The sequence below is a fragment of the Zingiber officinale genome, chromosome 9A (assembly GCF_018446385.1).
Source record: "Zingiber officinale cultivar Zhangliang chromosome 9A, Zo_v1.1, whole genome shotgun sequence".
Classification (NCBI taxonomy): domain Eukaryota; kingdom Viridiplantae; phylum Streptophyta; class Magnoliopsida; order Zingiberales; family Zingiberaceae; genus Zingiber; species Zingiber officinale.
The window spans coordinates 123,174,868-123,189,330 of NC_056002.1; the positions used below are offsets into that span (position 1 = coordinate 123,174,868).

At 37.0% G+C, this 14,463-nt stretch overlaps 2 protein-coding genes across 2 annotated transcripts; both read left to right on the forward strand.

Annotated features, from left to right (window-relative positions):
• The first annotated feature begins 226 nt into the window (after positions 1-226).
• On the forward strand, positions 227-6,823 carry LOC122021757 (probable glucomannan 4-beta-mannosyltransferase 11). The gene is made up of 10 exons (XM_042579910.1): positions 227-318; positions 399-736; positions 2,496-2,594; positions 2,817-3,069; positions 3,651-3,761; positions 4,227-4,363; positions 5,029-5,142; positions 5,365-5,564; positions 5,803-5,997; positions 6,088-6,823. The coding sequence occupies exons 1-10, from the start codon at positions 312-314 to the stop codon at positions 6,251-6,253; spliced, it is 1,620 nt and encodes a 539-aa protein (XP_042435844.1). The 5' UTR covers positions 227-311; the 3' UTR covers positions 6,254-6,823.
• A 4,379-nt stretch (positions 6,824-11,202) lies between these two features.
• On the forward strand, positions 11,203-13,394 carry LOC122021758 (cyclic dof factor 1-like). Its single transcript, XM_042579911.1, has 2 exons — positions 11,203-11,552; positions 12,024-13,394. The coding sequence occupies exons 1-2, from the start codon at positions 11,463-11,465 to the stop codon at positions 13,011-13,013; spliced, it is 1,080 nt and encodes a 359-aa protein (XP_042435845.1). The 5' UTR covers positions 11,203-11,462; the 3' UTR covers positions 13,014-13,394.
• The last annotated feature ends 1,069 nt before the right edge of the window (positions 13,395-14,463 follow it).

Consider the following 14,463-nt stretch of genomic DNA (forward strand, 5'->3'; position numbering starts at 1 on the left):
AAGTTAGAAACCATTAATTAAATAACTCAAAAAATTACTATTTTTAAATATATAAAAACATTAAATATATAACGTGTGGGTCCAACTCACGTCCTTGCCATTTTTGTTTCTTTCCTCTCAATTCTATTGGCTGTTTGGCACGCAGTGAGACTGGCATTTTTCTTTCATTCTCTTTAATAATAATGAAAATTATTTATTTATTTTATTTAAAAAAAAAATATTCGCAGAATAAATAATGACTCCAAGTCGAGGGAGAGGGGAAGAGAGAGAGGACAGCCGAATAGGCGTTGGCGGTGGTGGTGGTCGGGGCCATGGAAGGTACGTGATTGAGCTCAAGTTTGGTTTTTTCCCACTCTTGTTCTTGCGGCTACCACTTGGGTTAATGCGTGTCGATGCAGGAGGCATTGCCGATCTGTCGACCTCCTTGGCTCTTTACTTGGATGCTGCTTCCGATTTCATCTTATCTTCCTTGAGCCGGGCGGCGCCGGTATGGGAGGCGGTGAGGGCCGCGGTGCTGCTGCCGCTGATGAAGACGGCGGTGGTCCTGTGCTTGGTAATGTCGTTGATCCTTGTCGTCGAGAAGCTGTCGATGGCGCTCGTCGCTCTCTACGTGAAGGTCTTCGGACGCACGCCGGAGAAGGTGTACAAGTGGCAAGAGATGCCGCAGGATCCGGAGCTCGGCTCACTGCCCTACCCCATGGTCCTGGTCCAGATCCCCATGTTCAATGAGCGAGAGGTAAAAGTTATTTCTCTCGGCGGATCCTAAAGCTCTCTTTTTTTAACACTTACCCTTTAAAAGAGTTCATTTTTTAAACACTGGAAGTCTGAAACTCAGACTAGTTTGTTCTCCCTCAAAACGCGGATCAGAAGTTACAGATCATCTTGAGCATTGTCGAAAGATGAGGAACACTATTTTTTTTTTTTTTCTATTTTTAATTTGTCCTTTTGGTGTGTGTGAACGTTTGAGTCGAGTCATCTTCACCAAAGCCTGCAATCTTTCCACTCTGTCAGTCATCTTTTGCGCAGTGAACCAAGACCTAGCATCTTCTCGAAAGGCACTCTCTTTTTCAATGCATAAGGCTTCTAGCTGGTTATTACAGTGGTTTTGGACTAAATTACCCTTATTCGAGAACTTAGTGCCAGTTAAATTAGGTTATTGTGGTTCTATGTTGGGTCTCAATTATATGTGTGAGTCAATGCTGATTTTGTTAATTTCTTGATGTGGACCAATGCAATATTGGCATCCATCTGATGTGTGGAGGATGCTTGGTTTGGTTGGATTGGATCTGTGTGTCTCACGTTATAGCAGCAAAATTTGTTGAATTTTTTGTGCTTACCGACACTATTCATGTGATGGTGCTCAAGACCCCGTCTCTTGTTTGGAGTGGTCTTTTCCATTGTAGGACCGAAGAAAATTAAGCATCAATTTTCTGTCTAATTCAGGCTTACTAAATATCAGCGTTTTAAGGTTAGACATATCATTAATTAACCACAAATATAGGATCGATAGATGGAGTGCGTTATGGACTATTTAGAGTCTTGTATGACAATTCTAAAAATCATGAAATATGGCTGGAATTTTTTAATGTGCTCAAATCTTAATCTTTAGACAGTAAGTAGGACGACAGGTTGCAGCTTTGTGCTTGGTTATCAGTGGATGTAGGGGCCAAAAGCACGTTTGCCAACTTGCTATTTACCAAGAGTTGCCTTACAATTATTGTAAGCAGTCTACAACGTGATATATATGATATGTTATGTATCATATAATATATATGATATATTTCTTCTGGATCCTCAAATCAAGTATATCCTATCTTCACGTGATGGACCAGAATTTTATATGAAGCTGCTGCGCTGTGAAACCACTATTATGGTGGAATACTTTGGCAGATCTAGTTTATTTTAGTTTGTACTGGTCTTTGCCCTTAGAGAGACTGAGTCACTAGATAAAATTAGGGCACATCTTCATTGTTCTCGGCTGAGACAAAATCCGACAATTATTTACTGTCATGGAGTTAGGTTCTGCATTTGTCAAACCTTCCAAACCTTTTTTTTACATCAGGTAAAGTTGGAGTGGGAACACTTAATCTGTTTCTTAGCTCTAAGCATGTAGCAGTCAGTAACATGTGGACACAATTATAAAGGCATACGAATTATGTTTACAACATCCCCTCAGTTGGAGTGTCAACTCAGGCAATAAAAAATTATACATTGTGGATCAAAGTAAAGCTAAGGGCGATCTGTAACTAAATAATTGATAACCGAATGAAAGTTCAACAATGCTCGTGTAGACTTGGATATTGAAACATGGCTTTACGAAGATGAGACCTTGTCCTTTAGCCTAAGATGAAGTCAGTGTTGCTATATGGTGTCAATTAAGGAAAAATGCAGGAGTTTGTGTTGTTCAAAAAAGAAAAAAATGAACAAAAATAAGGACCATAGTTTATGTTCCATGTTCTATTCCCTCTTTACTCTATCAGGTTACATCTATGCAGGTCTATGAAATTTCAATTGGAGCAGCTTGCACACTTGCATGGCCAAATGACAAACTCATAATTCAAGTTCTTGATGATTCGACCGACATCACAATTAGGGTAAGTTTCCTCTTATTGTTGACTTCCTCCTAAAAGTTGCATTTGAAGATTGTTTTTACTCTTATATCAGTGCTAAACCCAAAATATATTGCAGGATAAGAATCACTTCCTACTAAAAGTTGCATGTCAAGATTCTTTTACTGTTATAACAGTGCTAAACCATATATATTTGCAATTACTCATCAAAATTGATATAAGGGAAAAATATCAATGTATATTCAGGAACTAGTGCAAGAGGAATGTGGAAAGTGGCAGAGAAAGGGTCGAAACATACATTATATATCTAGGGATAACCGAAATGGATACAAGGCTGGTGCTCTGAAAGAAGCAATGGAACTTGACTATGTGAAAAAATGTGATTATGTGGCAATATTTGATGCAGATCATGAGCCCCCAACTGATTTCCTTTTAAGATCTGTTCCTTTCCTCATGCACAATCATGAGATTGCACTTGTTCAAGCACGGTGGAAGTTTGGTAAGTTTATGCATAACCAACTCTCTATATCCGTTCTACTAAAACAGAGAACTTTTATCCATATTTTGCATCAGTTGAACTTGCAAACCGTCACCATTACGTTATATTGAGGCCATGATTAACATTGATTATCCTCTAATACTTTTAACAAAACCTTCATAATATTCTTGATGTTAGAGGAACATTACATCTTGGTCCAAATAAAATAATTAAAAATATTGCATACCAGAATATTTTTTCTAAGCCTTCCTTTTACTGTCCACATGTTTCGTTAACTTCTCAGTATTCATTTAGTCTTTATTATCCATGACTTATGTGCGTAGACAATAGACAATAGACAAAGAACAAGGGAGAAAAGTTCAGTTGTTTTAAGTAATAATTTGATCAACTGATGGTTCATTCATCAACTATTGTGTGGTCTCATTCTCATTACATCACTGCCACTGCCACTACTTTGGTAATGCTATAACATGCAGGATAAACTTCAAACTTCAATTCATTGACATACTATTTTTATATTAGGACCCACAAATTGTATTTAGTAAAATTGATTAATATTTGCATGATTGTATCCTCTGTAGTGAATGCCAATGAATGCATAATGACAAGGATACAAGAAATGTCATTGAACTACCATTTCAAAGTGGAGCAACAATCGGGTTCGTCAACTATGGCATTTTTTGGATTTAATGGTAAGTTATGCTTTCTATTGCCACCATAAACTTTCCCCATGAAGTCTACACATCTAAAAAAAGGGCAGCCCGGTGCACGAAGTTCTTGCCATGCGGAGTCCCGGGGAAGGATCCATTGCACGCAACTTTACCTTGCTTTTTGCAAGAGGCTGTTTTCAGGATTCTAACCCATGACCTTTTGGTCACAAAGCAACAACTTTACTGTTGCGCCAAGGCTCCCCTTCAAGTCTGCACATCTACAAGACATAATAGAATGAGGCTCATTGGAAGGCTTGCTATGAGAGAATTTTCTCAAGGACACAAAAATTCTTGATTACTCATAATGTGCTATGAAATATCTTGCAACACCTAAATGACATGATCATGGATATTTTGCCTCTGTTCATTTTTCCTTTATCAAGAAAACAAGGATGGACTTAACCTTCAGTCTAACTGATCAAATTGATTTGTTGATTTCTTTCCAAGGAACTGCTGGTGTGTGGAGAATTCTAGCTATTAATGAAGCTGATGGTTGGAAAGAGCGAACTACTGTTGAAGACATGGATTTAGCAGTCAGAGCAACCCTTCGAGGTTGGAAGTTTTTATACATTGGAGACCTGAAGGTTTGTGTTTACATAATAAGTTAATGAGTAGCTGTACTTATCATAATGAATGCATGACTGGTATGAGTTCAGAATTATGCTGGATATGGTACTGGTTTTCTTTGTCAAAACTATTCTATGAAGCGTCTGACTTGGATATGGAATGGGGCACAGTTAGAACAGACCAACATGATAAATTTATGAACTGTACATATGGGATGGCAAAACCCACACACACGCACCATGGGCCCCCACACAAAAGAAGTCACATGATGTTGCATGTTATTAGCATATCTAGTAGTCTTTTGTTGATGATAATGTATTATTATGCCTCAATGAGATTGATGCTTTATCTGACATAATGTGTGAAAATGATATAGTTGGATACAACTAGCATTCTAAAATTTCCATGCTTTGCAGCCTATTGTGTTTCTTAATCATCTATCACCCATTGGTAAAACTTAGTTGTGGCATATTATTCAATTTCTCAACAACTATTGTTTTCATACCCCATTTAAGGACTTTTTCATCTACAAGAACAAGTTTTTTTGAATATTTGTAATCTTCCCTGGACTTCCTCAGGAACTTCTAGCTTTGATACAGGTAAGTATTCAGAATATTTGCAACTCAATAACAACTTTTTTCTTCAGATAATATCTAACCGAGGCAAATTTTTGGGTTGCTAGGTCAAAAGTGAGCTACCAAGCAGTTATAAAGCATATCGTTATCAGCAACATCGTTGGGCCTGTGGACCTGCAAATTTGTTTAAGAAAATGGCATTAGATATTCTAATGGCTAAGGTCAGTGCTAGTTTGTTGTATGTCATGCAGTTAGTTATGACATCAAATCCATGAATCAGTGATGATTGTGTCAAAACTATATAGATTTTCTTGAGATGTCACTTTATGGCAGAATCAAGAAGAGAAATCATCACTCACTCATGTGAATGATGTACTGAATGATCCTAAACTTGTCAGTAAAGTAGTGTTAGTAATGTACTTCATTTTACTTGGTTTCAACAGAAAGTGACCTCATTGAAGAAATTATTTTTGCTCTATAACTTCTTCTTTGCAAGAAGGATCATATCCCACAACGTGACTTTCTTCTTCTACTGCATCATCATCCCATTGTCTTCTTTTTTCCCTGAAGTTGTGATTCCAAAATGGGGGGTGTTCTATGTTCCAACTCTCATTACCATCCTCAATGCAGTTGGAACTCCAAGGTTTGCCACGTTTACATTTACTTTTTTTTTGCGCTTATGAACTACAAAAGTGAAGTCAAAAGCCAAAAGCTGAAAAATGAGGCTGAAATTATGTTGACATGGTGTCAGTCTTAAAACTATTGGTTTATATTGATTCAATAAACTTCCTTGGTAGTATTCTGAAAACTGAAAGAAAGAGGTTAGATATGTTTTTCCTTTTTCATCATTCTCACTTTTTTTTTTATCTTTAATTTCACAGGTCTTTACATCTAATTGTCATCTGGATATTTTTCGAAAATGTCATGTCCTTGCATCGATGCAAAGCTGTTTACATCGGTCTTCTTGAAGCTGGGAGGGTAAATGAATGGGTTGTGACCGAGAAACTAGGGAATGCATTGAAGACTAAACAAATTTCAGCAGTTGCTAAGAAATTCCCAAGGAACTTGTGGGAAAGGTAATCTTGATAACATATCCATAAAATTAACTTCCACATGGCTATCCAAAATTTATGATTACTAATTAACCTTTATTACATGGCAAACAGGTTCCTATTCTTAGAGTTGGCCTTGGGATTTTTCCTCTTAATATGTGCATGCCACAATTTCTTCTTCAGAAGAAATCAGTACTTCTTTTTCATTTTCCCTCAAACTATTTCCTTCCTCTTGATGGGGTTTGGATTTGTTGGCAATCATTTCCCACAAACCAAGTAGCTGAAGAAAGCCAAAACATTCATTGGCTTGCTCTACCTGGGCCACATTATCTACATATCTTCAAATTCTTTTGAGATTTATTTATGTAACATTCTTGAGAAAAAGGTCATTTCACCATCATGCTGTAGGTAGAGAACAAAATCTCACCGAATAACAAGAAGAAATGCAGAGAACTTGTTCTGGGAACAAGAGGCAGACTGCATCCAGTACAAGTTTAGGCGTTTAGAGTTGAAAGAATGCAGAATGTAGCTACTAAATTATCAGTGTAAAATTTTCTTGGTGATTAGTGATGGATTCATTCAAATGTGGTGATGACAATTTTTTCTTTGTTTTTTTTTCTGGTTCTAATCACATGTGAGGGAAGAGCCTCGATTTGCATTTCGATGGTGGAGTGTAAAAGAGATTAGAAAACAGAAAGAAAAAAAAACTTTAGTTTCAAGTATGTAGACATTTTTGCCAATCCAGTATTTGGTCAAATTGACTGCAATGGTGAGTAAATAATACGCGGAGTGTGAGTTGCTGGATGTAAGACTAAATTGCTAGAAATTTAATGCAATTTCAGTTGAACTACATTGAATTTCTTTTGCTCATAGAGAAAAAAAAATATCATCATCACCCAGCCATTTCATCCATTTGAGATGGATTACATAAATTTTCTATCCATTGATTCTATGCAAGGTTATATTTTAATCGGTGATGGGTCATTTTTAGATGACCACCTAGTTATTCTTTGAATAGAGGTAGCTTTTGGGATTATGGTGTACTGGTAGGACATTTAAGTTATCATCTAGACATCCATAGTTCGATCCCAGGTATAGTGAATTTGTAGGATTTTTTTCATCAAATGGACTGCAATCAAAGAATTCTAGGCTTTTGAACCATCTGCCATCCAAGCTAACGGGGTTTATCTCTAATGAAGACTTATCAAGCCATCTACAGCTAATGAATTGCTTTATAGAAAATGAAGTTAAGATTCCTATTAATCGGTTTAAATAAGTTTTGACACCAGTTGCTTTGACGTAATACAACACATTTTTAGCACTAACTAAAAAATTTTATAATGTATTTTAATACTTGAAATTCAATCAAAAGATAATTGAGTGTACCATTAGATACATATACACACATGATGATGAAGAAGAAGATCCAAAGTTTTTTCTTGTTTTTAAGTAATCCCATTATAGTTTTTGGAATCGACTAATTCGGGGGAGATGATCCAAAGTTTAGTTGTCTGCAAGTATTAATGTCAGACGGCCACACCAACTGCTACAATACAAATACTCATACTTCAGCTGTTTTATTATTATTATTATTATTATTTTTGACTTTTAACAGAAATGAACAATTATTCTGGTGGTTTGGGATTATAGCGAACATTAACACTCGATCCTGGGTAATCATTGATCTCAAAATCCATTCTTTCACTTTTGGCTTCCTGAAACACTTCACCTCCATTTCTAGTCTGCATTCCAGTCGAAGAACGTGAACTTAAAACTATATTTGGTTCAAGCTTAACAGAACAAACAATGGGAGAGAACAAACATCTGCATAGCATCATTAACACTTCTCTCTCCAATCCGAACAAATCTCGACACCCAGAAAGAACCAAACAATTGCGTTTAGATATATATTTTTTAAAATAATTTACTTGATTTCCTATGATGATGGTGCAGCAGATGACTACTTGTTGGAATTCCATGGCAGCATGAAGCAATGAGCTGAGAGAAGGCCAATGAGATCAGTAACAACTAAGGCAGGTCAGCCTCTCCATAGTATTTGTCATGAGGAATCCCTTTATGCAGTGCCATTGATGAACATTCCATCAAAATTTTTGGGTGCTTTTTTATGGGAGAATTCCACTTTGCAATACCATTCTAGAAATTAATCTGCAGTACGCCATAGTTAAGAATTAATCCATGAGTGTCTTATTAACTACATAAACTCCTTACCGTTGCACCATAGCCGAGGAGGAAAATTTCCTAGGGCTGGGGTGATCATATGCAAAATTAATGGATTTGAACCGTTGGATAATGCTGTCCAAAGGTTTGCTGATGCATACTGAGTCCAGAAAGTGAATGCACATCCCATTTGTGAAAAGAAAAGAAAGTGGGATGAGATAATTAGGATGTAGGACGAAGGGGATGAACCAGGTTGGAGTGCAATGTAAGATCTTTTCTGAGAGCACCCAACACCACTACACAAAAACAAGTGTATTTTATGTTATTGCTATGCAGCGGATACAACTTGCAACCTCTGAATGCCACTTTTCTCTTGGTGTTTGGCATCCATTTTTCTTTTTTTCTTTTTCCTTTTTCAACCTTTGATGGTTGTTCTAATCAGGTCATTAAGGAGAGTGAGAGTCAATTCGACGATTGAATTTAAGAATGTTTACCTTTGCACAAGTCCTTTGGCTGTTCTTGGTGGATAGCGTTAGGTCTGATACGGCTAAGATTCGTCATGCTAAGCACGATGGCGTGTCCTGGGCTGACTCAACAAAGATTAAAGAACAATAACTCTCGTACGAAAACTTCAACATCCCTGTTTCTGGCGCCAAGGCAATCCACCGAACACCTCGCGTGCCTGCTTGAGCTGCTGGAGATTAAACACACGCTGTTCCTAACCATCTCACTCGCCATCATCAGCCGCGCGAGCACAACGCGTTCAAGCCTGACGAAGAGCAAGAAAAGCAAATGAAAGATCAGTTGTACGGAGGCGCGTTGGCATCACTACTACTTGAGGTAAAAAAAAACACACACACAAGTGAGAACGGAGGAATCAGTCTCTATCCCATCACTATGCAACGTTCTCCTCCCGGCTCAGTGGTCGGTTCTTCTCTCAATGCGTTTTTGAGGCCATCATCTTAGTGATGTTTTCAATGCCCTCACTCTTGGAAAGAGAATAAATTACGGAGACATTTGTAACACATTTTATATCAGTTGAAAATTGGTCCTATAATCTATTAGAACAACCTCAATGCATTGTTCTAGAATCTTCTCAACCTTGTCAGACATTAGGGATGATAATTTCATCCGAATCCGATGAAAAATTTGACATCCGACCCGAATGGAGAAGAATATGGAGGGACTATTAATACCCGATACCCGACCCGAATATCCGATTAAATAATATATATATATATATATTAAAGAAAATTTTCTTTTTCTAAAATCAACTTACTATTTTTTTTATTGATATTAGTAGGCCTATATATATATATATATATATATATATATATATATATATATATATATATATATATATATATATATATATATAGTGGAGGTTAATTTTAATATATTTTTGTTGAATGATAATAACTCGATAGAAAGAAGAAAAATTATACGTATAGAATATATTCGATCCTTTAATATGTATGAATATATTTATTGGATATCCTATATCCGATGAATATGAATACGAAGGATATAAAATCCAATCCTAACCAGACCTATTGCCATCCCTATCCACCGTGACCGATGACTTTTGTGCCACTGGGAGAGAAGAAAACCAGGAACTTCATCCGTCCACGATAAATACTACAAAACAGTGGGCAGAACAGAACAGCAAGTTTAATTTAAGTTGCATATACTTTAATTTAAATAAATGAACTTTTAATTTATTATTCATAAATATTAATATCTTTATTTTATTCTTCCTTAATAACATCCTTTATATATATATATATATATATATATATAAAGTTATTTTGGAGTTGACAATGTGATTACTTTGATCAATAAGTATAATTGAAAGAAAAGTTATAATAAAAACAAAAATATAAAGCCAACCTTTGTTGATCTATAAATTCAACGAAAGGGGGAATATTAGAATTTTAATAGTAGGGCCGCCTAGGGACTTTTTTTGAGTGTCGGATGATATTCGAATTTTAATAGAATTTTGCAAAAGGAAAAAGGAGGGGGTAAATCTCCCAAAGCTATACTTAAGGTATCCAGGCAAAGCCTTCTCCAAAATTCTATTTTATTATATCAAAGAAATTGGTATTCCTACTCAAAAAGATAGAACAAAGATAATTGGTTGGATAATCAAATAGGTTAATTGAAATAATAAAAAAAAGTTTAAATTTATTTTTTCAAGAAAAGGATAGGAGGCATATTCATAGTTTGAGTTGGGAAGGAAATGATCCATGGAGCCTCCCTTTGGTTCATGACTCTGCGACTTATCGGTTATCGATCAACTTGAACTTTGAGTTTCGTTTGAACCCCCATCCAAGAATCAAGTGTGATGTGCTATTCAATCGAGTGAACAGATCGGGCTGATTTGATTTTAAAAACATCATCAACAACAGTTGGTGAGCATTTGGTTGAGCAGTAATAGAACTATAAATGAATTAAATGTTCGTAAGCAAGTTTAGTATTTAGCTTGGTAAAAATTTCTTTATGTTTGTTCAATATACACAAGAGTAATTAAACAAACATCCTTGAACAATTTGTTAAGCTAAACAAATAATCTTGAACACATATGTGTTCAGCTCGTTAACGTTATTCACGAATCATATTTATTAATAAAACTCTTTTTAATATGTTAAATAAATAATAAAATAAATAAATAAATAAATTTAAATTATCAAATTCAATAACCAATTAAATAACTAAAAATTTTAAATAATCAAACAAATTTAAATTAAGAGCTCAACAACATTTAAACGAACTAAGTTCAAGTCAAGCTTGAACTAAGCTCAAGCTAAATTTGAATTGAGAGTTCGATAATATTTAGACGAATCAAGTTCAAACCAAGCTTTAAACAAATTCATGCTCATAAAAAATAAACTAAACCAAATTTAAACAATCATTTTAAAAATTTGATTCATTTTAAACTTGACTCAGCTCAATTCAACTCGTTTACTTTATCAAATAAGTTTCGACATGAGCTCTTCTATACAGCTCGACTTAGACATTTACAGCCCTCACTGAACACTTGTACTTGGGTGGCAAGGGTTTGCTGCAAAAGTAAATGGTGAGGTCGGAGGAAAAGGCAGCGAGAATCAAATAACGCCCTCCCAAGGCCACAAAGGAACTTGTGGCTCAAAATCCACTCTGAGTGCTGACCTGGCCCTCCTCTTCTGATGCAGTTAAACACCGAGAGAGAGCTGAGGAAGAGACGAGCCGCGAGCGGAAGGAATAAGTCAAATTAGAGGGGAAAGAGAAAGAGAAAGAGAATTGAAACGGAGAAGTTAAAACAGGGGAGGACGATGGCTGAGATAAGAGACTCCGCTGCCGCGATCAAGCTCTTCGGGAAGACGATAACGTTACGCCAAGGAGAAGTCGGAGAAGGAGGGAAGGTAGTTATTCCTTTTTGTTCTCGTGTTATATGAAAGATTGATTTCCTGAGGTGGTGGGTTTTCAGTCTGTGTTGTTGAGGAAAACAGGGGAGTCAGCTCTTTCTCGTACGTGTTCTCAAGATTTGATTTTTAATTGTACTTGATTTGATTGGCTTTTCTCTTTGATTACCTAATACAAACTATTTCCGTTTCAAGTTACTTCATATAAATTGAGTAGAACTTTTTTTTTTTTTTTTTTGCTTTTCATGTTCTTTTGAGGAATTGGTTTCTTGGATTTGCCAATAAGTCACCTTGTTCATACCTTAATTGAAGAGACATGCTTTGAATCTTTATATCGATCTCAAAAGATCAAAAGTAATAGTTCGAAAATATTAAAATTAACTCCCAGTCTTGTCTTTCTTAGAAAGCAATGACAAAAGCTTTGATTCTTCTCTACTTTCCTCTTGCAAAAGTAACACGACCCTGTTTCAGCCTCAGGATCTACATGAGGAAACTGCTCCAAAGACAAGCCAAGAAGGAACAACAGATTCACAGGAGAAGAATGAGTGTGCCGACTCTCCTTCGGTCGACCAAGAAGATGCCTCTACCAAGAAGTCGCCATGCGATGAACAATCGATCGAAGGAAGCAACTCGAAAGAGAAAACTCTGAAGAAGCCCGACAAGATACTTTCGTGTCCCCGGTGCAAAAGCATGGACACCAAGTTCTGCTACTACAATAACTACAATGTAAACCAGCCCCGGCACTTCTGCAAGAACTGCCAAAGGTACTGGACTGCCGGAGGCACCATGAGGAACGTCCCCGTAGGCGCTGGTCGACGCAAGAACAAGAACTCGTGCCACTACGGGCACATCACCATACCTGAATCAGCTCACTATCCATGTTTAGCCCCAAATGGCAGTGTGCTCAGCTTTGGTTCTAATGCACCTCTGCGCAATACAAGTTCCTTGATCAACGCAAACGAGGACGACACGTCCGAAGTTGCACTGAGCGGCAAGGTCCACGAGAGTTCTCAAGAAGCAGGCACTCAACTTCCATGTCTCACTGGATCTACCTGGCCATATCTATGGAACACAGCACTTCCTTTTTGTGCTCCAAACGTACCGATTCCGGTTTATCATGCTGCAGCCTATTGGAGCTGCGCGGTTCCTCCCGGAGCATGGAATACGCCATGGCTATCTCCTGTGACGACAGCCGGTTCTACCTTAGGCAAGCATGTGCGAGATGGAGAAGATGGATGCGAGCAGATGAATCTTGCCAGAACATTTAAGATTGATGACTCCGAAGAAGTTTCCAAGAGCTCTATCCGGTCGATGGTAAGTAGCGCGAGCAGTGGTGGAGGGCTACTCAAGGCCTTCCAGCCCAAGGGCGGCATCAAGAATCACGGATTTGAGGCGCCTTCTCTGCTGCATGCTAACCCTGCAGCATTTGCTCGATCTCTGCACTTCCAAGAGACCTCCTAGTCGGACCACAGCATGCAAATTCTACTGAAAGCAGAACCTGAAATTTTTCATAGGAGGAAGAAGAAGCCATTACTAATGTAACGGTAGAAGTTTAATAGTTAGTCTTCAGTTTAATGGTTTGAGTAGTTTTCTGCATGTAAATAGATAAGAAGTGAGAAGGCTTATGATAACTGGAGGAAGAGCAAGAGAATTCCTTTGAACATCATGACTTTGAGAAGTTGATTGGAAAAGAAAATGATTTAACACTTCCATCCTCTTAAAGTCTATGAATTCAAGGGTGAGAATGTCTAAAAGGAAGAATTTTAGGACCAAATGGATCAATGAGAATGTCTTGCTTATGACAAGGAAGGGAATATAAGAGTGAAAGAAACATTCAGTTTATAACTAATGTGCTTGCAATTATAAGAAGCACAACTGAAAGATGGTTCTACTTTGGCCCACTTTTCCTCCATTGAGTATAGACAGACAAGCATCTTCACTTTCTCAAAGGCCACAACCAAGTTGACTCCTATCAAAAGCTAAAAGTGATGGGGAAGATAATTGAGAAATATCATTGTTTTCACAATCACAAGTAAACAAAGTGTAGCTATAAAAACTCAGCTGAAAATTAAATTGGCTGAATTCTGGATCAATAGTTTGATGCTGAGTCCATTGATCAAAATAGAGGCTATCTAATTGTTGAACCAAACTTTTAAGTAGGACCATGGTTAGAACATGTCTCCATGTTAATTTCTACTTCCTCATGTATAGTTTTCAGGCCACTAATGAAAAGAGTTGAGCTTCTTTTGACTTTGTGGTGCATTAAGCATTTAGCCACCTCTTTGTCATCTACCGATTGGAAGCTTCATGTGTCATTGAAGCACTCAGGTTCATAAAGCTTATACACTTGGGCAATGCATGAGTGTTCTTCCCCATCAAAGACAAGGAAAAAGTTGCAAGCATGGCCCCAATGACCTCAGCATCATGCCTAGTGAAGTATGAACTGAGAAGATAGCTAGGCCATGTACAGTGTACACGGGGAATAAAAAACAAGCAAAATAATCCAAACTTGTAGATTTTATTTTAGTCTTACTTTTATCAAGAAGGATTTGCTACGACTATACTTCAGCTTGCACAAGTATATGCACACACACACTTTATGACTGAATCTAGCTAGGTTGTCAGGAAAAACATAGAGTAATAAAAAAAAAAAATTCAAAGCATGCAAAAAAGGCATCATTAATACTGCTCAAAAGAAAATTTGTTGCTAAAATTACAGCATTCAAAGAAAGAAGTAGAAGAATACAACACTTATCGCATGCCATTGAAATGATTTGATTTCTATCTAAAATAGAAAATCATATATATTCCTAGCACAGATGTCATATCCAACATTAGCCCCCAGAAAATCTTAACAAGTCAACATTCTTAAGCATTCTCAAGGATGATACAGCATTGAAGCCTAAGTTCA